We start from the raw sequence: 25025 nt of genomic DNA on the forward strand, positions 1-25025 counted from the left end.
TCAGGTTTTTGAGAAGAATTTGGAATTTTTGTAAAGATAATCCTGAGAAATTACCAAAAAGATCCAGAAAAAGCAGGGTAGGATTCACTTTGAAATCACATATGTGGTTGGGTAAGTTAGTGATTTACCATTGTGGGCCCCCTTTTTACAAGTAATAAACAAATATTAATTTCTTGAGAGCCAAATGATTAAAGCTACAGTAACGAAGTCCATTTTTGAACTCCTGCAATGAGTAGTGATAAAGATATTTTGCTGGTATGCTGAAGGTAGGTAGTGACTCACATTGCAAAGCAGTTTCTTTTACATCTTTTAGAAATGACTGTTTTAATTATTTTTATTCAATTAATTATGGCTACATTGTGATATGGGTCCCCCAATCTTCTTCCAAAGGCAGGCATTGTGATAAACATTGCTCCATACCATGACAGACAAGTGGACAAACATGGTATAATATCAAAGTGAGAATGTTGTGGTAGCTGCAAAAGAGGCATGTTGCCAGCTATGAGAACATGCGCAAGCAGGGTCTGTTGTCTTTCATTCAAAAATATTGACCTGTGAAAAAGTTGCATGTGGTTGATGAAACAGAGGAAAAAAGGCCATGTTGTTGTCTGCTTGCTGCCCTATAATTGTGGTTTAAGTGTGGTGGAAATGCCATGAGCAAAAGTGAAAATCTAGTCAGGAAGCACAACATTTCATAAGATATGTCCAATGACAATTCATGTAATGTTTCCAGTGAATCCCTTCTGTTAGTAACTGTTGATGACTGGGATGGGTATTGCAGGAAAGTCCTTTTGTTGGAAGGAGCTTACTGGAGGTTTGATGATGATGTCGAACTCACAGTAGACAAATTCATTATTCATACTGCTAAATCAGACTGTGGTGGTGGTGGTGGTGGTGGTGGTGGTGGTGGTGGTGGTGACAAATTATGTGCAGATGTATATAATGAGACTTACTCTCAGTGATTTCTTTGTACCTAAAATTCCGTATTACATATGTTAATAAATGTTTAAAATTTTAATCATTCTTTTTATCACGACAGTTGAAGTTTTCCTACTAGCTCTTTTAGATTTTGAGTTGTCTATGAGAAGTGATAGAGAATTAGTAGCATCAAGCACCATTATTCAACATGAAAGTATTAATTTCGATTTCACAAAAGCTGTAAACATCTCTTACGCTATCTCACTTGGTACTTTTGTAGATGAGCAGTATGTAGCAAGTGACAGCTAGCACAGAGGCAAATAGGTGGCACTGCCAGTGCTTCTTGGAGCATAAATTGATATGTTAGCACAAGTGCAGTGATAGCACTGTGTGATGAAAAAGCGGTTTGTTCTCTCCATGCCGTTGCTAGCCTCTTGGCAGCCTATGTGCTGGAAGTCTGTGGGGAGAGCTTGCTTCCTCTGCTCCGTGCACCCCTTCATAATTCATTCATCTGCTTTTGAACTGCCTTTAGTTATGAACAGGGCCTGCACAAGCAGAGTCTTTTTAAGGTCCAAGTTAGACAAGTGGCCACTTGGGGTGCCAAGCTCAGGGGGATGTCAGAGGTGTCAGAATGCAAATTTTGTGTACAGTGTGTATCATAATTAATAGAGAACACTGACATGGGTGAACATGTATGATAATAGAAACAAAAGCGTTTCTGGAAACGTGGGTTTGGAAATGAGCCAGTTGGGAGACACTTTTGAATGTGTGGTCACAAACTGCTGCAGACTCCAAAATCAGATATTATCCTAGGGAGTATGCATGGATTTGAAATGTAAATTTTCAGTCAAGGTCCTCCCATCTAATTGGGTTCAGATTTCAGTGAAGGCCTACTGTAACAAGGAATACAATACTACTTCATTATATGGCATTCATCCATCCTCGAAGGATGATGGTGTAGCACAGTTGGTTCAGACTCTGCGACATCTGCTATGGCTCAAAAGTCCCACTCAAGAGTGGCAGTCTCTACTGCAGTTTGGGCACTTGAAATGTGAAGGACTTCCACCAGAGGCTGCTTTCTCCTTCCGTCTTGCCCTCTTCCCGATGTCTTGCATGTGTTCGTTCTCTGCAAGCTCAACCCTATTACGCACAGCTTGTTGCCACTTGACACAGTCGCCAGCTGTATTTTCCCACTGACTTGGATTGACGCTGGCCTTGGTCTCTCTTGCAGACATCCTTGAAGCGAAGGTGTGGTCTTCCTACTGGCCTCACACCCTCCCAAAGTTCTCCGTACGGCACTTTTTTCGCTATTTGCTCAGGATCCGTGCGCCTGACATGTCCTAACCACCTTAGATGTTGGTAGCTCAGGAGTGCATGAATGCTGGTTGTGCTTGCGAGCCGTAATACTTGATGGTGGCTGTTCAGTTGGGATTTGTGTTTAGCAAGAGTTGCCCATGTCTCACAGCTATACAAAAGGGTGCTGATAACACAAACGTTATATACTTGCAATTTAGTTTTTAATGTGAGTAGTCCATTCTTACATACTCTGTTTTTCAATCTACCCATGACAGCTGACGCTTTTGCAATTCTGTTGGTAATCTGTGTCCACAGACAAGTTGCTGCATGTTGTAGATTCAAAGTAGGTAAAATACTACAACATTTTAAAATTTACCGTACATTGAAACACATTAAAGGTGGTGTTTCCTGTGTTACCCAAACCACATTATGCAGTTACACAATATCTTACGGTAACATTTCAATGTACAATTACATTTTTTAAAAATTCACATTATCCTTTTAATGGAATGTGAAATAATTGGTAAATTATAGAATTAAAAAGTTCCAGTATTAGTCCAAAAATAACAGAAATTTTATATTTCCATTCAATATTGTAGATAGCACATTTTAATTGCAGCTAAAATAATACACACATCCAGTTCTCTCTGCTTTCACTAAAAGCATTTAAAGATCTCAGGAACTACTGTAAACAGAAATTGTCTTCTCCTGACACTTGGCACTTGGATAAGATTAAGAAATTTACTTCTTACAGAGAAATATTGATGTAATACTTCCATAATCTAAATCTGGAATTTAGATTTATTCATAATGATTTTATCAAAAGCCCAAGAAAAGGTAGCTACCGTCTAAGGGGGCGGGTAAGAGGGGCGCCATGTGACATGCTGCCAGTGTGAAAAATTTTCTTGAACTGACAGTGTATACAAGATGGACTAACATGGAGAGCTGCATCAAACCAGTCTTTGGACTGAAGACCACAACAAAAACAACAGTAGTTTCATATCTCTAGTCTGTACTTAAATTTGTAACTTTCTGTTGGAGTATGTAAAAGAGCTATTCCCCAAGTTTAAAGGATAATTGAGAAAGCACTGTATAGATACGTAACTAGTAGAACAGTTGATGATGGGAGAGACCCTGCAAGTTATTAAGTATGTGTAAAGAAACTTCTAAAGGAACAGTAACTACTACAAATTATGTTTAAAACAAAGCATAGGGCTACAGGTAGAGAAATGCTAAAGGAAATCCATTTGCCCTCCAGAAATGGAATACCTGAAACCTTCAGTGACTACTGTAGCAGCATCTTATGAAAATCTCTTGCACACAACCCAAATAATTTCTGATCATACAAAATAGCTGTCAACAGCAGCAAAGTTAACTTCTGGACACTCTTGGATGACACAGGAATTGAAATTGATGCTAACAGAACAAAGGCAACACAATTGTTGAACACTTGATTTCAAATGCTGCTTTACAAAGGAAAATTCAGGTGTACTGCCCCAGTTTAATTCTCCAGTCACTGCAGAGGTGTGCGCACAAGCGCGCACGCCCACACACAGGGTGTTACAAAAAGGTACGGCCAAACTTTCAGGAAACATTCCTCATCCTCACACACAAAGAAAGAAAATATATTATGTGGAAATGTGTCTGGAAACGCTTACTTTCCATGTTACACCTCATTTTATTACTTCTCTTCAAATCTCATTAATCATGGAATCCCCCCTGCGGGTCCGGGGTAAGAATAGGCCCGAGGTATTCCTGCCTGTCGTACGAGGCGACTAAAAGGAGTTTCAACTGTTTCGGCCTTCCATGTGATGGTCCCCCTTGGGGTTTGACCTCCATTTTTCTAAATTTCTACAGAAGTACGAGCCTTTTGGGGAAGGACACCTTACGTGGTGTACCACTGGTCCTAAGTGCACTCAGACCTTGGCACTCAGCATTGCACCGGCGTTGTAACCATACCCACTATTACTCAAATTGGGCCTAAACGCCTTTTGGGTTGTCCCAGTTACGCCCATAGTGCGTCTCCATCTGCACCAGCGATCATGATGGACTTTCCATGGCACCAGAAATCCAGCACGGTAGCCAGCCCGTTGTGGTGGGGTCGTCATGTACCCTCTAGGTTGTAGCCCCCTGACAACACAGGGATCGTACTGCCGATACCTGAGCTGCATCCTCCCCACGTCGGCCAAGGAGTAGATGCCCGTCTCCTTGGGGCATCAGGACTCCCGGCAATGGTCATCCTGCCAGGTGGCCCTTGCTGCGGCTGGGTGGCGCCCGTGGGGAGAGCCCCTGGTCGGAGTGGGTGGTATCGGGGCGGACGTTTCGCAGATGAAACGTCACCACGTATCGGGTCGCTCTGCGGCCGCGTCTTTCAAAAGAAAAAGTACCGTTTCTGGTTCTGGTTCTCCTGCCCCTTCCCCCTTGGCCACTCCATGGGAGGAGGGACAGGCCCGCCGGCTTGGAGCGAAGTACTTCCCCCGCTATTTGGTCTGTTCTCGAACCGATGGGGGGACATTCGCCACCTCCAAGCCCATGTTCTTTGTTCAGCACATTGAGGACATCTTCGGGGAAATCGAGGCTCTCAGCAAGATGCGTTCAGGGTCCGTACTTATCAAGACCACGTCCGCCACACAGTCGGCGGCGCTCCAGGCGTGCGACCGCCTAGGGGACATCCAAGTCTCCATTGTCCCACATCTGGCACTCAATAGGACGCAGGGGGTTATTTTTCATCTGATGAGGAGCTCAGGGCCAACCTGGAGCGCCGAGGCGTGCATTTCGTCCGGCGAGTCCAGCGCGGCCCCAAAGACCGTCGCATCGACACTGGGGCCTTTATCCTCGCCTTCGAGGGGGACGTTCTCCCGGAGAAGGTAAAGGTTATGTGCTACCGGTGTGACGTGCGACCCTACGTTCCGCCTCCTATGCGCTGTTTTAGGTGGTAGCGCTTTGGGCACATGTCGTCACGGTGTGAGGCTGAGCCCCTCTGTGGCGATTGTGGCCGTCCTCTTCGTGAGGAACATACATGCACCCCACCACCTCGGTGCGTTAATTGTCCTGGCGTCCACTCGCCTAGATCCTCAGACTGCCCCGCATATCAGAAGGAGAAGAAGATACAAGAAATCAAAACTTTGGATCGGCTGTCTTATTCTGAGGCCAGGAAGAAGTACGACCGCCTCCATCCCGTGCCATTGACCACTTCATTTGCCTCAGTTGTGTCCACTCCTTCCGCGGTATCCTCACCCCTCTCCTGTCCCCCCTCCGCCTCCTCCGCCCATCAGGGGGCTCTGCCCCCGCCTCCCAAATCCCTCCCTTCCAAATCCTCCTCCCCCGTGGCTCCCACCCCCTCTGCCCCAGGGGCCATCCTTCCTCCTCCTTCTCCCCACACGCCACCTGAGAAGCGATCCTCTTCTCAGGCGTCCATCGGGGACACGTTCCGGACCCCGGCTTCCGAGGTCCGGCGTTCCAAAACGGACCCCGCGCGTGAGGACCTTCTTCGGGTCCAGCCCACCATCCCTGTGCCTCCTTGGCCTTCCAAGAAGGCCTCCAAGAAGAAGTCTCTATCCCCCTCTCCACCCCGGCGCGTTTCGACTGACGCTCCATCCGTGAGTCGCCGCTCCCGGCCGTCCTCAGTTTCGCCGGGACGCTCTGCTGCCAGGCGCTCAGCTGGCCTTTCGTCGGCGAATGATGCTGCCCCTCCTACACAACCAGGGACAGCGGCCGCAGCTGGCGACCAGTCGATGGAACCGGATCCGCCTCCCGTCGGTTGTAGCGTTGTTCCCTCGCAACCTGGCCCTCCGCGGCCGTCGAGGTGACCAGCTCTTCCCCCGTCTCGTTCCCCCAACTTTTTGACTAGCGATGGCGTTGTTTCATTGGAACATAAGAGGTATTCGATCTCATCGGGAGGAATTACAACTGCTCCTCCGCCTGCACTGTCTGCTCGTCCTTGGACTCCAGGAAACCAAGTTGCGCCCGACTGACCGTATTGCCTTTACCCACTATACCTCGGAGCGGTATGACCTTACCCCTGTGGACGGTGTCCCAGCTCATGGTGGGGTCATGTTGCTCATTCGGGACGACGTCTATTACCATCCCATCCCATTGACCACCCCACTCCAAGCAATAGCTGTCCGCATTACTCTTTCTGCTTTTACTTTTTCAGTTTGTACCATCTACACTCCACCGTTGTCTGCCGTTAGTCGGGCTGACATGATGCACCTGATCGTTCAGCTTCCCCCGCCGTTTTTATTGTTTGGCGACTTCAATGCCCATCATCCCCTTTGGGGCTCTCCTGCATCCTGTCCAAGAGGCTCACTCTTGGCAGATGTCTTCAACCATCTCAATCTTGTCTGCCTCAATACTGGCACCCCGACTTTCCTCTCGGACTCCACTCATACCTTCTCCCACTTGGACCTCTCGATATGTTCTACCACTCTTGCCCGTCGGTTCGAGTGGTATGTCCTTTCTGACACCTATTCGAGCGACCACTTCCCGTGTGTCGTTCGTCTCCTGCACCACACCCCATCCCCACGTCCTTCGAGCTGGAACATACTGAAAGCTGACTGGGGACTTTACTCATCCCTGGCGACCTTTCCGGACCACGATTTTCCCAGTTGTGACAGTCAGGTCGAATACCTCACGGCTGTTATCATCCATGCTGCCGAACGTTCCATTCCTCGTACTACTTCTTCACGTCGCGTTTCCGTCCCCTGGTGGAATGAGGCTTGTAGGGACGCTATCCGTGCTCGACGATGTGCTTTACGCACTTTTCGCCGCCATCCTACGTTGGCGAATTGTATTGAATACAAACGACTCCGAGCGCAATGCCGTAGAGTCATCAAAGACAGCAAAAAAGCTTGTTGGGCCTCTTTCTCCGGCTCCTTTAACAGTTTTACTCCATCTTCCGTCGTTTGGGGTAGCCTGCGCCGGCTGTCGGGCATTAAGGCCCACTCCTCGGTACCTGGCCTGACCTCAGGTAATGCGGTCCTTGTTGATCCGGTGGCTGTTGCCAACGCCTTTGGCCGCTTTTTCGAGGAGGTTTCAAGCTCCGCCCATTACCATCCTGCCTTCCTTCCCAGGAAAGAGGCAGAAGAGGCTCGGCGACCTTCCTTCCACTCGCTGAATCTGGAAACCTATAATGCCCCCTTTACTATGCGGGAACTCGAACGTGCGCTTGCACTGTCCCGGTCCTCTGCTCCGGGGCCGGATGCCATTCACATTCAGATGCTGGCACACCTTTCTCCGGCGGGCAAAAGCTTCCTTCTCCGTACCTACAATCGCGTCTGGACCGAAGGTCAAGTCCCCATGCGTTGGCGTGACGCCGTTGTTGTTCCTATACCCAAACCCGGGAAGGATAGACACCTTCCTTCTAGTTACCGCCCCATTTCTCTTACAAGCTGTGTCTGTAAGGTGATGGAGCGCATGGTTAATGCTCGGTTAGTCTGGATTCTTGAATCTCGACGGCTACTTACTAATGTCCTATGCGTCTTTCGTCGCCGCCGCTCCGCTGTTGACCACCTCGTGACCTTGTCGACATTCATCATGAACAACTTTTTGCGAAGGCGCCAAACGGTAGCCGTGTTCTTCGACTTGGAGAAGGCTTATGACACCTGTTGGAGAGGAGGAATCCTCCGCACTATGCACAGGTGGGGCCTACGCGGTCGCCTGCCCCTTTTTATTGATTCCTTTTTAACGGATCGAAAGTTTAGGGTACGTGTGGGCTCCGTATTGTCCGACGTCTTCCTCCAGGAGAACGGAGTGCCTCAGGGCTCCGTCTTGAGCGTAGCCCTTTTTGCCATCGCGATCAATCCCATTATGGATTGCATTCCACCTAATGTCTCAGGCTCTCTCTTTGTCGATGACTTCGCGATCTACTGCAGTGCCCAGAGAACATGCCTCCTGGAGCGCTGCCTTCAGCGTTGTCTAGACAGCCTCTACTCATGGAGTGTGGCAAATGGCTTCCGGTTCTCTGAAGAAAAGACGGTTTGTATCAACTTTTGGCGATATAAAGCGTTCCTTCCGCCATCCTTACATCTCGGTCCCGTTGTTCTCCCATTCGTGGACACAACTAAGTTTCTAGGGCTCACGTTGGACAGGAAACTGTGTTGGTCTCCACACGTCTGTTATTTGGCGGCCCGTTGTACACATTCCCTTAATGTCCTCAGAGTTCTTAGCGGTTCATCTTGGGGAGCGGATCGCACTGTCCTGCTTCGCTTGTATCGGTCCATAGTCCGATCGAAGCTGGATTATGGGAGCTTCGTCTAATCGTCCGCTCGGCCGTCCCTCTTACGCCGGCTCAACTCCATCCACCATCGGGGGTTACGTCTTGCGACCGGAGCCTTCTACACTAGTCCTGTCGAGAGTCTTTATGCTGAAGCTGCCGAGTTACCGTTGACCTACCGGCGCGACGTACTGCTGCCGGCTGTCGTCTATGCCCGACCACCCCTCTTACAAGTCCTTCTTCGCCGATTCTCTCGACCGTCAGTACGGGTTGTATGTGTCTGCCCTGCTGCCCCCCGGAGTCCGCTTCCGTCGCCTGCTTCGACAATTGGATTTTGCCCTCCCTACCACCTTCAGAGAGGGTGAGAGCCCGACACCACCTTGGCTCCAGGCTCCGGTTCATATTTATCTCGACCTCAGCTCACTCCCGAAGGATGGTACTCCGGCTGCAATGTATTGCTCACGGTTTGCCGAACTTCGTGCTCGACTTGCCGGTCACACCTTTATTTACACCGATGGCTCCAAAACTGACGATGGTGTCGGCTGTGCCTTTGTCGTCGGGGCCGCCACATTTAAATACAGGCTCCTCGACCAATGTTCCAGCTTTACGGCCGAGCTTTTTGCTCTCCATCAGGCCGTTCAGTATGCCCGCCGCCACCACCATTCATCATATGTACTCTGCTCTGACTCACTCAGTGCTCTTCAGAGCCTTGGAGCTCCCTATCCGGTCCATCCCTTGATACAACGGATACAGCAGTCCCTCCATTCTTTGGCTGATAACGGTGGTTCTGTCAGCTTTCTGTGGGTTCCCGGACATGTGGGAGTGCCTGGGAATGAGGCTGCGGATGCTGCAGCCAAGGCTGCAGTCCTCCTGCCTCGGCCAGCCTCCCATTGTGTCCCGTCATCCGACGTTCGTGGGGATGTCTGTAAGAGGCTTGTGTCGTTGTGGTGGGATGCTTGGTCATCCCTCCAAGGAAACAAGCTCCGGGCAGTAAAACCGCTACCAACTGCTTGGACAACATCCTCCCGACCATCTCGGCGCGAGGAGGTCCTTCTGACCAGGTTGCGGATTGGGCATTGCCGGTTTAGCCACCGCTACCTGCTCTCCGGTGACCCAGCCCCGCAGTGCCCTTGTGGTCAGGCATTAACAGTGCGCCATGTTTTATTGTCGTGTCCCCGTTTTAGTCAATTTCGTGTTGTCCTGTCCCTGCCATCTACTTTACCGGATGTTTTAGCTGATGACGCTCGAGCAGCTGCTCGTATTCTGCGTTTTATAACTTTAACTGGCTTGTCCAAGGACATTTAATCTTTTTACTTATTTTGTCTGCATCTTTGTCGGGTCCTTCTGGTGTCCCCTCCATCCCCTTGAGTTTTACCAGATTCCATGTGCTCAAACAACAGTGACTGGGCGCTAATGACCTCAGCAGTTGAGCGCCCTTAAACCCAACCAAAAAAAAAAAAAAAAAAAAAAAAATCATGGAATGGAAACACACAGCAACAGAACGTACCAGCATGACTTCAAACACTTTGTTACAGGAAATGTTCAAAATGTCCTCCGTTAGCGAGGATATATGCATCCACCCTCTGTCGCATGGAATCCCTGATGCGCTGATGCAGCCCTGGAGAATGGCGTATTGTATCACAGCTGTCCACAATAAGAGCACGAAGAGTCTCTACATTTGGTACCAGGGTTGTGTAGACAAGAGCTTTCAAATGCCCCCATAAATGAAAGTCAAGAGGGTTGAGGTCAGGAGAGCGTGGAGGCCATGGAATTGGTCCACCTCTACCAATCCTTCGGTCACCGAATCTGTTGTTGAGAAGCATACGAACACTTCGACTGAAATGTGCATGAGCTCCATCGTGCATGAACGACATGTTGTATCGTACTTGTAAAGGCACATTTTCTAGCAGAACAGGTAAAGTATCCCGTATGAAATCATAACGTGCTCCATTGAGCGTAGGTGGAAGAACGAAACTAAAATGAGCTCTAGCATGGAAATTAAGCATTTCCGGACACATGTCCACATAACATCTTTTCTTTATTTGTGTGTGAGGAATGTTTCCTGAAAGTTTGGCCATACCTTTTTGTAACACCCTGTATATACATATTCCCAACTCTACTATACTCTCAACCTCTACAACTCCCATCATGCCTCTGTCAGCCCTAAAGTATGTGAGCGAGAACATGTTTAATGTGTTATGGTATAAGTTATGTGCAGAGAAATTTTTAACTGTGGTATATCAGTTGGAAGAAACCTGTACTTTGTGCATCTAGTACAAACAGAACAGGATTTTACAGTTACCATTGTCTACCATGTCATGAACCATGAAAAGGATGCAAAATGAATGTAAGTAAAAACCACAACCATTTAATAGTAAATAAATTAGATGTAAATGAGCTGCCAAGAATCACTACAGTTGTTATATCAAAATATGTACAATTAAATAATTTTATTTATATTAAAGACCATGGAAGATGTCTGGCAAAAAAAGGTGAAACATGTTTGGTACACACAAATGAAACATTCAGTTGCAAAATATGGAATTTTTGTTATTTGTGTGATAAAGACTAATGAGATATACATAAAAGCATCAAAGAAACTGATACAGACAAGTGTATTCAAATACAGGGAAGTGTAAATAGGGAGAATATGGCACTGCAGTCAGCAATGGCTATATAAGACAAAAAGTGTCTGGCACAGGTGTTAGATTGGTTACTGTTGCTACAGTGACAGGTTATCAACATTTTAGGAAGTTTGAATGTGGTATTACAGTTGGCACATGAGCAATGGACATAGCATCTCTCAGGTAGTGAGGAAGAGCTGATTTTCCCATACGACCATTTCAAGAGTGTACGGTGAATATCAGGAATCCAGTAAAACATCAGATCTCGGACATCACTGTGGGTGGAAAAAGATACTACAAGAATAGAACCAATGATGACTGAAGTGAATCATTGAGTGTCACAGAAGTGCAACCCTTCCACAGATTGTTGCAGATTTCAGTGCTGGGCCTTTCAACAAGTGTCATTGTGTGAACCATTCGACGAAACATCATTGATATGGGCTTTTGCAGCTGAAGGCCCACTCGTGTTCTCTTGATGACTGCATGACATACAGCTGTACACCTCACATGGGCCCTTCAACACCGACACTGGGCTGTTGTTGACTGGAAACATGTTGTCTACTCGAGTGAGTCTTGTTTGAAATTGTGTTGAGTGAATGGACGTGCACGGGTATGGAGACAACCTCATGAATCCATGGGCCCTGCATGTCAGCAGGGGTCTGTTCAAGCTGGTGGAGGCTCTGTAATGGTGTAGGGCATGTGCAGTTGGAGTGATATGGGACCCCTTATTTACTCGTTCGGCATCACAGAGGCATAATTTACAATATTCTTATCACTATATACTAAAAAGAAAACAATATAATTCTACACTATATTAGATAGGTTTTTGAGCCTCTCTATGGCTGAGTCACTGAGTCTATGTATGTCCATGAGTTCACCACGATAGCCATACACTTTGCATACGAGTAGATGGTCCATTGTCTGTATTTCACCGCACTCACATACAGCGCTGTCTGCCAGGCCCCACTTGTTCATCAGGTGTTTACATCTCCCAACACTCGTTCTGACCCGGTTTAGAGCTGTCCACACTCTTCTTGGTAGGTTGAAGCCATCAGTCTTCTTGTTCAGATCGTGTACTAAGTTTTTGTTCTTAAATTCACTTGCCGACCATACTTTGTTCCAGGCCGTTCTCGGCTCAAAGGCTTGTAGTTCTTCACAGATTTTCCAAAAAGGTGATCTGGATTTAAGCCTGTTTGTCGGTGTCAGATCGTGGTGGATAGGGAGGTCCGGGTTGTCTATAATTTTCCTGTAGGTTTTTAGGGCTAGCTGTGATCGCCTGATTTTTGGAGGCTCTATGTTCGCTAGTACAGGAAGCCATGCACAGGGGGTGGCCCTGAGTGTTCCCGAGATTATTTGCATTGTCTCCCTCAGCTGGACATCCACTTTAGATACGTGTGCACTTCTCCTCCAGACTGGTGAACAATATTCAGCTACACTGTAGACAAGGGCTAGTGCTGAAGTTCTCAAAGTGCTTGCTCCACATCCCCATGTTGTTCCAGCCAGTTTCGAAAGGATAGCATTGCGGGATTTTAGTTTTTGCTTTGTGTCTTCGAGGTGTGAGCTGTACGTTAGGGTCCAGTCTAGTTTCACTCCCAGATATTTAGGCTTATCCTCATGTCTTATGCTTTGGCCATTCGAAAAGATCTGTAATTTTCTGTATGTCTCTCTGTTGTTGAGGTGCATTATAGTGCTGGTTGTTTTGTTGGGGTTGGGAAGTAGGTGCCACTTGGGGTAATAGGTGTTCAGGACTTCAAGGTCTGCATTCAGTGTTTCGTCGAGATTGTTGTAGTCTTTACTCTGATATGCGACGGTCAGGTAGTCTGCAGATGCAAATTTGCGATTTAGTTTCTGGCAAGTCAGCTATATATAGATTGAAGAGAGCGGGTGCTAGTGCCGAACCCTGTGGCAGGCCATTATTCAGAACCATGCTCTTACTGTTCGTACCATGGAGTGAGACCTTGATTTTCCTGTTCGTTAGTATGTTCTTGAGTAGTTCGTAAGTCTGCTTGCAATTTATGATTCTAGTTAGCTTAAGCAGTAACCCTTCAATCCATACTGTGTCATAAGCTGATGTGAGGTCTATGAGGACCAGGCCAGTTTTCATCTTGTTCTGGAAGCCTTTCTCAATATAGGTTGTGAGGGACAGCACTTTGTCGCAGCAGTTTCTACCTGCTCGGGAACCTGCTTGGTATGTTGGGAGGTTGGCTTCGATGTATGGAGTTAATCTAGTCAGCAATATTCTCTCGAATAATTTATAGGAGGTACATAGCAGGGATATTGGTCTGTAATTCCTAGGATTATGTCCAGTCTTTCCGGGTTTCAGCACTGCGATGACTTTTGCTTCTTTCCATTCCTTAGGCACAACCCCCATGCTTATGCATTCCGTACAAAGTTTGGCCAGCCACCTTCTTCCTAAAGTTCCCAATTCCTTTAAGAATTCTGGTAGGATGTTGTCAGGTCCGGTTGCTTTTCCTGTATTCATTAGCTTCAAGGCCTGGGATCTCTCTTCTGTCTCCACTTCTTTTACAATGCCCATGTTGGTTGGGTTATTAAGCAATAAACTGCTTAGCTCTTGGGAAATTTCTCTCTTTTTGGCTGTTTTTAGCTGGATTTTGGAGGTCTGTTTCAGGACAGCTGCAATCTCAGATGCGCTGGTTCCAAGAGTCGGCGTGTTAGGCACTGTGGCACCGCCTAATTTCCTCAGCAGGCCCCAGCTCTTCCTGCTGGAGTGGGTAAAATCTAGATTTTCCAACGCCTCCTTCCATCTACTCATACGTTCCTCATTCATGGCGTTGATCAGTTGGTCTGCAGTCTCCTCGTTCCCAGTCTTCTCGTATTCCTCCAGTAGTGTTTCACACTCTTTCGTCCAGAAGGGGGTGTATTCCTTTCTCGATCCTTGTGGAATTGCATTTAGGGCTGCTTTTTGTACTAAGTTTACGAATCTTTTGTAGTTCTCAGGTTTTGGTGGTATCCGATTTATCGTTTTCTCAACATAGGATCGGTATTTATTCCAGTCAGCTTTCCTCGGGTTCCACCGGGGGATTGGGGGGCTTTTTATGACAGGGATTGATAGTCCGATCTCCACTATTACTGGATTGTGCTGGCTCCGGGGGAACGCCTCGAGGACCCTTCTTATAGCTCACACGGGTGTACCTGTTCCTCCACGTGTGACGAAGGTCAGGTCAGGTGTTGACATTGTGCCCCACACCTTTGATTTGAAGGTCGCTGTGTCCTTGGGGTCGAAAAGGTGTAGGTCCCGGTTGTCTGCCCAGTCACTTAGTCCAGTCCCTTCAGCTGTGTATCTCGGGTATCCCCACCTGGTGTGCTGAGAGTTAAAATCGCCAGCGTAAACTGCTGTGGTTAGCCTTGGGTAGGATACCTGTGGGCCATTTCTGTGATGGAGGTTTGTAGACATTATACAGTGTCATCTCTCCCAGTTTTATGCCTGTCACATGCTCTGCTGATACCACTTGGGTGTCCAAATACCTTAGGAGTTCGTTCTTCACTAGGGTGGCTGTGCCATGTTTGTCGTGTCCAGTGTAGCTCACAGCTGTAAATCCTGGTATTTTGAGTCGATTGATGGTTTCACCTGTGAGGTGGGTCTCTGGTAGGAGTACGACACTTACTCGTAGTCTCGTTAAGATCTTTTTGAGGATTTATCCCTTGGTCCTCGTGTAGCCTTCTATATTGAGCTGTCATATGCTCAGATTCTTCATGCTAAGACTCTGCTCTATTTGCCTCTGTGTGGGCCGGGAGGCATTGTCGCGCCCAGCCGCCGTGGACGTGTAGACTTTTCGCTGCTGTACCATGTTACAGCATTGTCCGGGGTAAACCATCTAGGAGGTTGTCTACACTTCGTACCCCATGGGACCCCTGATATGTCTAGATAAGACTCCTGTCTGATCACCTGCATCAATTAATGTCCATTGTGCATTCAGACGGACTTGGGCAATTCCAGCAGGACAATGCGATACCCCGCACATCCAGAATTGCTACAGAGTGGCTCCAGGAAAACTCTTCAGAGTTGAAAGACTTCAGCTGGCCACCAAACTCCCCAGACATGAACATTATTGAGCATATCTGGGATGCCTTGCCACGTGCTGTTCAGAAGGGGTCTCCACCTCCCTTGTACTCTTAGATTTATGAACAGCCCTACAGGATTAATGGTGTCAGTTCCCTCCAGCACTACTTTGTTGAGTCCATACCACATCATGTTGTGGTACTTCTGCGTGCTTGTGGGTGTCCTACACGATATAAGGCCAGTGTACCTGTTTCTTTGGCTGTTCAGTGTAGAAGTAACTTCAGGTGTGCACCATCGAAATGTGCTAGGATCCTTGTTACTCGTGTTGTATGTTAGTGACATGGTAGACAATAGTAGTATGAACATCAGTTTTTACAGGTTATGGAGTTAGTTGCTGCCGGCCAGTGTGGCCGAGCGGTTATAGGTGCTTCAGTCTGGAACCACACGACCGCTATGGTCGCAGGTTCGAATCCTGCCTCGGGCATGGATGTGTGTTATGTCCTTAGGTTAGTTAGGTTTAAGTAGTTCTAAGTTCTAGGGGACTGATGACCTCAGAAGTTAAGTCCCATAGTGCTCAGAGCCATTTGAACCATTTTTTTATGGAGTTGCTTACAATAAGTACTATCTCAAAAAGCTGCAGAAATATTAAACCAGATCTGGATAAGATTTGAAACTGGCAGAAAAACTGGCAATTTCATTTAAATGTTCTGAAATGTAAAACGGAGCAGTTCGCAAAATGAAAAGTTCATAGTACCACAAGACCTGAATATTAATGTCTCTCAGATGGTATCCATCAATTCGTACAAATACCCTTTGTGATAATTCATAGGGATATGAAATAGAATGATCACATGGAATCAGTCATAGGTGAAGCAGTTAGTAACCTTCATTTGATTGGAAAAATGCAGTGATTTTACAGATGGGATTGCTTATAGAACACTTATGCAACCCATCCCAGAATATTACTCAAGTCTGTGGGACACATACCAAATAGGACCAACTGTGGTTATTGAATATACACATTCAAATCTCTGCTTACAAAATGTTAAGTAGTTGTGCCAAGTGAGGAATCTAGAAACATAATACAACCTTCTACGTATCACTCTCTTAGGGACAGCAAAGAGAAGATTACACTAATTATAGCACCCACAGATGTGCTTAAGGAATCATTCTTCCCACACTTCGTACACTAGTGGGAGGAGAAGAAATCTTAGTACATGGTACAGTGGAAAGTACTGTCTGCCACACATGTAAGTGCTTGGTAGGTGTAGTAGGGCGTAGGTAGGTAGGTAGGTAGGTAGGTAGGTAGGTGCAGTGGACATAGGTATTATGTTGTCCAATCTTTAATGTGGGAATGAGTCTTCGGACATAGTTAAAACTGTTACTAAACCAAAGTTCATAAATATTCATAGGCTACTTTTAAAGCAGCATCTAAAAGGTGACCAGAATTCTTAGATTTATGTCTGCTGGGGAGGTGGCATTATGCAGTAGATGGAGAAAGTTTAACTGTGGATTCAGATTGAGGGACCTGATGGTTTAAGGAGATTTTGCAAGTTTGTCTGTTGCAAATTAGTGAACAATTTTAACTACATTTATTGGAACCCAATGTATTGACTCATATATGTTGATAAATAGACAATGTCATTATGTACTTGCTAAAATTAAGGGATTTCAGTGTAGACAGTTTGCATTATGTAAATGCTCTCCTTCTACTGAAGAAAGATGAACTCTTGGACTGTTGCAAATTATTTGCTAGTTAATTGGCAATGATTTTATAGATTGTTATCCAGCTTGTAGCATGAGTTTGTTGTGGATCTATAGATTAAAAAACTGTCCTAAATTTGCATGGATGCACTCTATCTGCGCACTGCCTCTTGAATGTTCATTTTCAGCATGTAGTATGCATAGGCCATATTGAGAGACTCCATAGCTCTAACTGATTTTCACAAGTTGAGAAATCTGTTGTGAAGTGTATGAGAACAATTGAAACCTGATCCCTTTGCTTAGTTCCAGATAAGGGAATATATAGGAATGCTGCAGATAAACATTTGAGCTGAGACCCCTTAAATCATAGTTGCTGTCTTCCTCGCTTCCAGCAGTTTTCAAAAGATGCAGAATATGGCACTGAAGCTTAACATTAAAGAACTTGGCATGAAAGGACAAGAGTACTGAATGAGTTAAATCTGCATCTATATCATACTCCACAAGCCACTATATGGTGTGTGGTAGAGGGCACCTTGTACCACTACTAGTTATTTCCTTTCCTGTTTGTCTTGAAAATAAAATGAGGGGAAAAACTGCCTATATGCCTCTGTATGAGACCTAATTTCTTGTATCTTATCTTCAGCCGTACATGCAATGTGTGTTGACAGCAGTAGAATTGTTTTGCAGTCAGCTTCAAATGGCTCTCTAAATTTCCTTGGTGGTGTTTCTTGAAAAGAATGTTGTCTTTCCACCAGGGATTCCACATTTGAGTTCCTGAAGCATGTCTGTAACACAGAAAGGGTATCATATTTTTAAGAAGCCAGTTGTAGTGGCAGTTTCTATGAGGCTAATAACATAAATGGATGTAGTTTTAAATGCTTGGTGTTCCTGGCTGCATAACAAGCAGCTCAAGATAAGAAGGGTAAAACAGTTTGTGAAGGGTTGCATAAATTAAGCATACACTTCATCTGGTATGAAGAAAAGAAAATTGACACATAACACATGCAGTTTCCACATTTGATATCAATTATAGTGCACAGTGTAATATTATGACAGTTTTTGGGGCTCCATAAATTTCCCATTGTAGTAACCTATGGCGGGTCTCCAGCTGGAACATAATGTCATCTTGACTCAATATTTCGGTGGTCCACCTGGACGCAATCTTCAGGTGAGTAAGCTGTTGCACTAAGTCACCAGAACTGAAATCAGACATGCAGCAGCAGCAGCAGCAGCAGCAGCAGCAGCAGCAGCTCCTTTTTACACCACCTATAGGTCCACCGCGCATGCGCGAACATAACTGCCCACCAGCACAAAGCACGACGGTGCACTGGTGGTGAAGACTCGCAGAAACGATAAACAGATAAGAAACACTGCATGCACCGTTTGATGATTTGGGTTTGAGGAAGCAAGCCATCGGTAAAATTCCTTGCCATGCGGGAAAGCCTAAATTGGACAAACAATTTTTATGGACCGGGATTGATGTGCAGAGCACTGTCGTCACACACGTTTATTTCAGCCAGAAAAATGTGCAGATGTACGATGAGACACAAGTGGTCACATTATTGGGACTGTGTAGTGAAAGAAGCTGAGATCTGGCTGTCGGACAATATAAACATATATGGGGGTACTCTTTAAGTAAGAGCTGGAAACCTGTTTTGTCTGACATTAAAAAACAACAGTCTTTGTTTCGGCCATCAAATGGTGCCAACAGTGTTTGATATCAATTCACCATTTCCATGAGTTCTCACCACTGGTGCGCTGTCGTGCTTTGCACTGGTGGGCAGTTATGTTTGCACACACATGGTGGATGTACAGGTGGTGTACAATGGAGCCACTGATGCATGTTCGATTTCAGTTCCGGCGAGTTAGTGCAACGGCTTACTCGCCTGAAGACAGCAGCCGGGTGGACCATGTCAAGGTGGTGATATGTTCTGGCTGGAGATCCGATAGTCTTATCATATCTTGAATATCATGACAGTTGTTTCTAGAACAGAATACGTGTTGACATCATCATTTACTGAGGCAAATATAACATGCAGCTGAAATTGACACAGATTGATTGTAATTTGATAAAGAAGGCAGACACATACCAACTGCAGATTATATTCACAGTACATCTGACAGGAAGGTTTGAATGACCTCCTTCTAAAAGAGTATTACATTCTTAAGAAGCTTATGTTGTTAATAATAACATAAGTTGGTGTAGTTTTAAATGCTTTGTGTTCTTAGTTGCAGTCGTACAAAGACCCCAAGATAATACAGATAAAATGTTTTGTGAAGAGTTTTATATAAAAGAATGACACAGGAAAAGCAGAAATTAAGCATATGCTCGAGCTGGCATGAACAAAAGAAAATTACCCTATAACACCTGTAGTATTCCACATTTGATATCAATAGTAGTGCTCAATGTTATACAGGGTGTTTCAGAAGTGATGGTCAATAATTCACGCACAAAAAGTACAGGCCATAAGAAACTAAAAAGCTCCAATGAACATGGGTCCCCAAATCAACCGTTGCCGAGGTATCACATTAATTTGAGTTGGAAACCAACTGTGAAAGTCCCTAGATACCGTGGTATTTATGTTGGTATCTCAAGGTTTCGGAAAGACTGTTTCTTTATGCATGCACGACTACTTCCCTTTCCCCCTCCATGCACTGAGCCATACTGGCCTCACAATCAGTTATGAACATGAAGCCAGAGGTTACACCAATGAAGAGTATGCTGACATGCACTTCATGTATGGTGGCAAAGCGAATGGCAGTGTCCTTGAGAACGCAAGATCGTATGAAGAAGCTTTTCCTCTCCACAGGCAGTGCAATAGGCATACATTTAACTGGTTACATCAGCACCTTCGAGGAACTGGGAGTTTTGCACAACATGTACGAGAAGGTTGACTAGATCCACAACACCTGATGTTGAGGAAAGGATGTTACACATTGTACACAAACGTCCAAGTACTTAAACAAGGAGGATTGTTATGCAAGAGTGTCTCGTGAATCATAAGTGTGTGGCGGGTTTTACATTGGGAAGTACTTTATCTGTATCATCTCCAGCAAGTGCAAGATCTAAACAATGCACACTTCCCTCATAGAGGGAATTTCTGCCAATTGGTGCAACAGCATTGTACCCTGAATCCCCTGTTTGTAAGCAGTCTTCTGTTCACATACGAGGCTGGATTTACCTGTGACAGGGAGACTGCACTACTGGACCATACTTCCTACCACAGATACTAACCGAACAGTGTATGCAGTTTCTTCGGACTGTTCTTCCAAATGTACATGATGATGTCTCACTGAACTAACACCTTAACATGTGACTCATGCACGACGGGTTTCCAGCATATTTCCATTTACAAGTGCGCTGGCTTCTAACTTGGATGTATGATAAACATTGGATAGGTAGACGAGGGCCATTCCCATGGATTTCTGTGTATGGGGTCATGTCAAAAGCCTGGTCTTCACTACTGAGATCAACTCTTGAGGATTTATGCTTGCAGATTGAAGCGGCCTTCCAGCATTTACAGAATTCCCCAGGACTGCCTGAGAGGATTTGCATCTCATTTCAGAGACGAACTCAGTTTTGCATTCAGATGTATTGACATTATTTCAAATACCTACTTTAACATTTAGAGATGCCATGTGTTCCTAGATATTGATGAGCTGCATAAGAAAATGTGTTACAGCTCAACAACGGTTGATTTGTGGACCCATGTTTATTGGGGCTTGTAGCTACTTTTGACCTGTACTTTTCACATGTGAATTATTAACCATCACTTCTGAAACACCCTGTATGATGAGTTGTTTCTACAACAGAAGTATGGTAACTGGGAAAATATATAAAAATCACTAAAGAAAAATGCTATAGGGACATTAATGGTATGGATAATGAGATACATAAATATTGTGGCGAAAGGACACTCAGAATGCTGTAGAGTGAAGAGTGGCAGATAAACAATTAAAGAATCGTGATAATGGAATCGGAATGACCGATAAATATTGAGATACTGCTGTGAATTGCATATTCCATTTGAAGTATCTTTGATGTGTACATCTAATTTTTTGTTCTTTGTTACAGTGCACAGGCATTTGTTGAATGGACACTATCAAGAAATGAAACTTATCGATGGAAGTGCGTGTTCCTGCCAGATAAGGGAGCATTCTTTGTTAACTATGTAATAACATCAGCATTTATTGGAACTGCTCTGGAACTGATAAGATTTCCTGAACTGATCATGTATGCAGTAAGACTGTGTTGGTCAAGGTAAGGATGGTTACAAGCTATAGTGGCTGTTTTCAAAGTATGGAAATATGAACAGACTAAGACATAAAGGAATTAAACATTGACCTGTGAGTGGGCATCAGTCTAAATTAATGGGTAAAGTTGAAAATTTGTGCTGCACTCCGATCTCCTGCTTACTAGGCAGATGCACTGACCACTGCACCATCCAGATACAGTGGGCATCACAAGTGAATGGACTACCCTAGCACTCCTCTTATCAGACTCAAATTCTCAACTTACCACACACTATGAATGTAGTGCCGCTTGCCCTTTATCGTCATTTCGTCTGCCATTTCGCAGACTCCTGTAAGAGTTGGAGCTCTTCAGTGGTAATGCACACCGGGCTCAAACTCTTAAATGAATCAGTCAAATGCTGCGAGTAAAGAGGATAATGGGCAAGGGGCCTACATTCATAGTGTGTGGATAAGTTGAGTCGTGTTAGGGTAGTCCATGCAGTTGTGATGACCACTGTGTCCAAATGGTGCAGTGGTCAGAACATCCTCCTAGTAAACAGGAGCTCAGGTTTGAATCCTGATCTGGCAAAAGTTTTAAACTTTCCCCACTGATTTAAATCGATTAAAATTAAAATTTAAAACAGTCTTGAGCGCAATTTTGTTAAAGTATTTTTTTAATTGGAATGAGTGACTGGTTTTGACTGTATGAAAGAGTCATCTTCAGACTCTGGAGCGGTGGATGGACACTGCTAGATGAGTTCCATCAACCCTCGACGCTCGTGTAACTGCAGTCTAGCAGTCATACAATGAAGGCTTTCATGACCAGATGTTTCAGCTGCTGAGAATTTTCTAGCAGTGTCCATCCATCACTCTGGAGTCTGAAGATGACTTATTCATAGAGTCGAAACCGGTCACTCATTCCAATTAAAAAAATACTTTAACAAGATTGTGATCAAGACTGTTTCAAATTTTAATTTTAATTACTTTTAAAATCAATGACTATGTTTTCAAAAATTTCAAAAATCTTATTTAAATCGATGGCCACTTGCAGCCAATGACTGTAATTCCATATGTTTTAATTCATAGTAGCAGATGGATCAAAATGGTGTATGTTCTTTTGGACAAGTGTGGAAAAACAGACACCACACATATATGAGCAGACTAAACTAAACAGAGGGTCAATTAAAGTGTGCTTTTCAGTCACTGGAAATGACTGGAAAATGCTCTGTATGAACTGCTTTGAAAATTGGTACTCTCATTAACTTCACTGTTGGCTTACACGACATACAACACATTGCTTATTCCCAAATTATTATTTCACTTGGCAGCTGAATACTTGCTTTTATCAATTTTTCTGGGAGATTAAACTGTATAGCTCACCAAGATCTTTACTTTTAGCCAGGAAACACTATACCAAAAGTCTTAATTACTTGGCAGAGGGTTCATCCAACCATCTTCAGACTATTTCTCTATTGTTCCACTCTCTAACAGTGCATGAGGAAAAATGGACGGTTTTAAATCTTTCCTTGTGAGCTCTGATTTCTCATTTTATTATGCTGAACATTTCTCGCTCTGTAGATGGATGTCTACAAAATATTTTTATGTTTGGAGGAGAAAGTTATGACTGAAATTCTGTAAAAGATCTCGCCGCAATGGAAAAATTAATTTGTTTTAACGATTACCATCTCAACTTGCATGTTGCATCTGTGACACTGTCTCCTCTGTTTTGCCATAACACCAAATGAATCCTCCTACAAGCTTTTCTGATCTCCATGAATCCTACCTGGTATGGATCCCATACCAAGCAGTAATACCCCAGAAGAGGACAGACAAGTGTTACAAATGTACAGCTGCCAATGACACACAGTTTTTAGTGTGTCTTACCCACAACATTCTCTATGTGATTGTTCCAATTAGTTTTTCGTAACTGTAATCCCTATGTATTTAGTTGACCTGTCAGCCTCATTTTATTTTCCAGCAGAAAGTTTCAGCCTATAGTTTTGAGACAGAATGATAACAATATGAAAAAATTATCCTGGTTAAAGGCAGAGCTATGTTAAACCTGAGGGAAGGAAATGATAAAATAGTAAAACAATTTTAGGATAAGTTTGACTAAATTAGTTGTGGATGTTCTGTAACACTAAAACAATATACCAAAACCAATATTTCAGCTGCTTTTGCATTGTTCATCAGGGCAACCAAACATCTATAGGTTTGATGATAGTCTTCCCTATACATCACCCTACTGTGGTTGCCACATTGTGTCTGATGTCACCATTCTGGAATGTAATTGAATGACACAAAGTCATTGTGCCTTTGTAAAGATGGTTGTACAGAAGGCCTATTGTCTGTGATACTCTATCAGGTGATAATAAGACAACTTTGAATCAGCAGTTTGTAACCAGGGAGTGTTTTCAAGCTGCAGGATATGTCTGCATGGCTCTGCTTGATTATACTTTTGAAGCCAGGTTTTGAGGAGCTGTAGACTGACACACATATGATCCGTTGGAGGTACTGTTTGCAGCTGTGATGTCAGCATTGTGTAACATTCTCCCTGTTCATGATGCTTGGTCATTTAATTACTTAAATTCCCTCTCAGATTTTCTGACACTGCAGTCATGCTCCCAATAAACATGTGTTTCTTGAAAACTAGTAAGTTAGCTACAGTCCAGGTGGACTTTGGCTGTTGCTAATTTGTCATGTACCCCAAGTTACCTGTAATGTTTGTAGTCTAATATGCGAATGCTAGGTGTCTCCATCACTCCTTTCTTACCAAAGTTTGGAAATGTCTGTTGCATGGGGAGCATACAGTTCTTGTGGGCCTCATTAGAGCTCAGGATGTGGAGCTTCTCTGAAATATTGGCTTAATTAGTTTGTGGTGGAGCATCTTGACTATGTGGGCACTGACACATATCACTTGAGATAAGGGAGCAACAAGGAACTGTTCTTTATTTTTCTCCTGTGTCTTTGATGTACCTCTCAGTTTGAAACTAAGCTTGTATATCAGACTGGTCACAAGATCAAACATCATTTTAGGCTTATGAAAGATTCAGTATATGTTCTTCATGGTGGGGGCATTTATGGACTTTGGTGTGAATGCAGTAACATTTTAATTGGTGAGACAAATTACCACACACTTCCAGGAGCATGAAAGTGGTGTGTGTGAGACTTGGACAACACTGTAGATTGGCAATAGCTGAAAATCACTTGCGCTCTAGTTGCTTTTGATTTTCAAGAAGCCCATGTGCTCTCTTGGGAGCCATAAATGCAGAAAATGCTTGATGCTATTCTCATTCCCCACTGGGACAATCTGCTTGGTGTATGTACGTACTATATATGTAATACTTTACAACACTGATGCAGTGGCTGCTTGATATTCTCACACAGCCCGAGTCAGTGGCTTCTTCCTTGCATTAAATGAGCTGCTTTCAGCTATACAACAAATCACAGCTTTGAGTTGATAGTACTGTCATAGGAACTGCTCAGTTCGACCTCATTTATGCTGTTCCTGACATTGTGTAATATTGAAATAATGACTCTTCTTTCTATTGTATTAGCTTATCTTTCTTAATAAATGGACTATTAGTACAAAAGATTCAGTTTTATCATTGTTCAGTTCTATCAGATTATGATTGTGCAGTGAAATACTTAATATTTATTTAATGAAACTAGATTTGAAGTTACGTATTGAGGTTTTTTAAAGACTTGTGGTCAGAGATCCAGTAATAAGAGTAAAATTAAATACTTAAACAAGCACATTCAAATTACGAGGTCTCTTCTAAAAATTCTGGAACATTCGTAATTTCATGTCACTGGTGTGGTGGAATGACATGCAGTTGGCATACCTGGACGTACCTGTGTTAAATGACATGCAGTTGGCATACCTGGACGTACCTGTGTTAAATGACATGCAGTTGGCATACCTGGACGTACCTGTGTTAAATGACATGCAGTTGGCATACCTGGATGTACCTGTGTTAAATTTGTAACTACCAGAAGTTTCATTGTTGTATGT

General features: G+C 44.4%; 1 protein-coding gene across 2 annotated transcripts in view; it reads left to right on the forward strand.

Moving 5' to 3' along the window:
- Positions 1 to 25025, forward strand: part of LOC126162680 (CSC1-like protein 2) — a 201547-nt gene that overhangs the window by 167454 nt on the left and 9068 nt on the right. For both annotated transcript variants that reach the window (XM_049919333.1, XM_049919334.1), the window contains exon 13: positions 20853 to 21038. In XM_049919333.1, coding sequence (XP_049775290.1) covers positions 20853 to 21038 — 186 coding nt within the window. The remainder of the gene's footprint in view (positions 1 to 20852; positions 21039 to 25025) is intronic.

Source organism: Schistocerca cancellata, chromosome 2 (genome assembly GCF_023864275.1).
Source record: "Schistocerca cancellata isolate TAMUIC-IGC-003103 chromosome 2, iqSchCanc2.1, whole genome shotgun sequence".
NCBI lineage: Eukaryota > Metazoa > Arthropoda > Insecta > Orthoptera > Acrididae > Schistocerca > Schistocerca cancellata.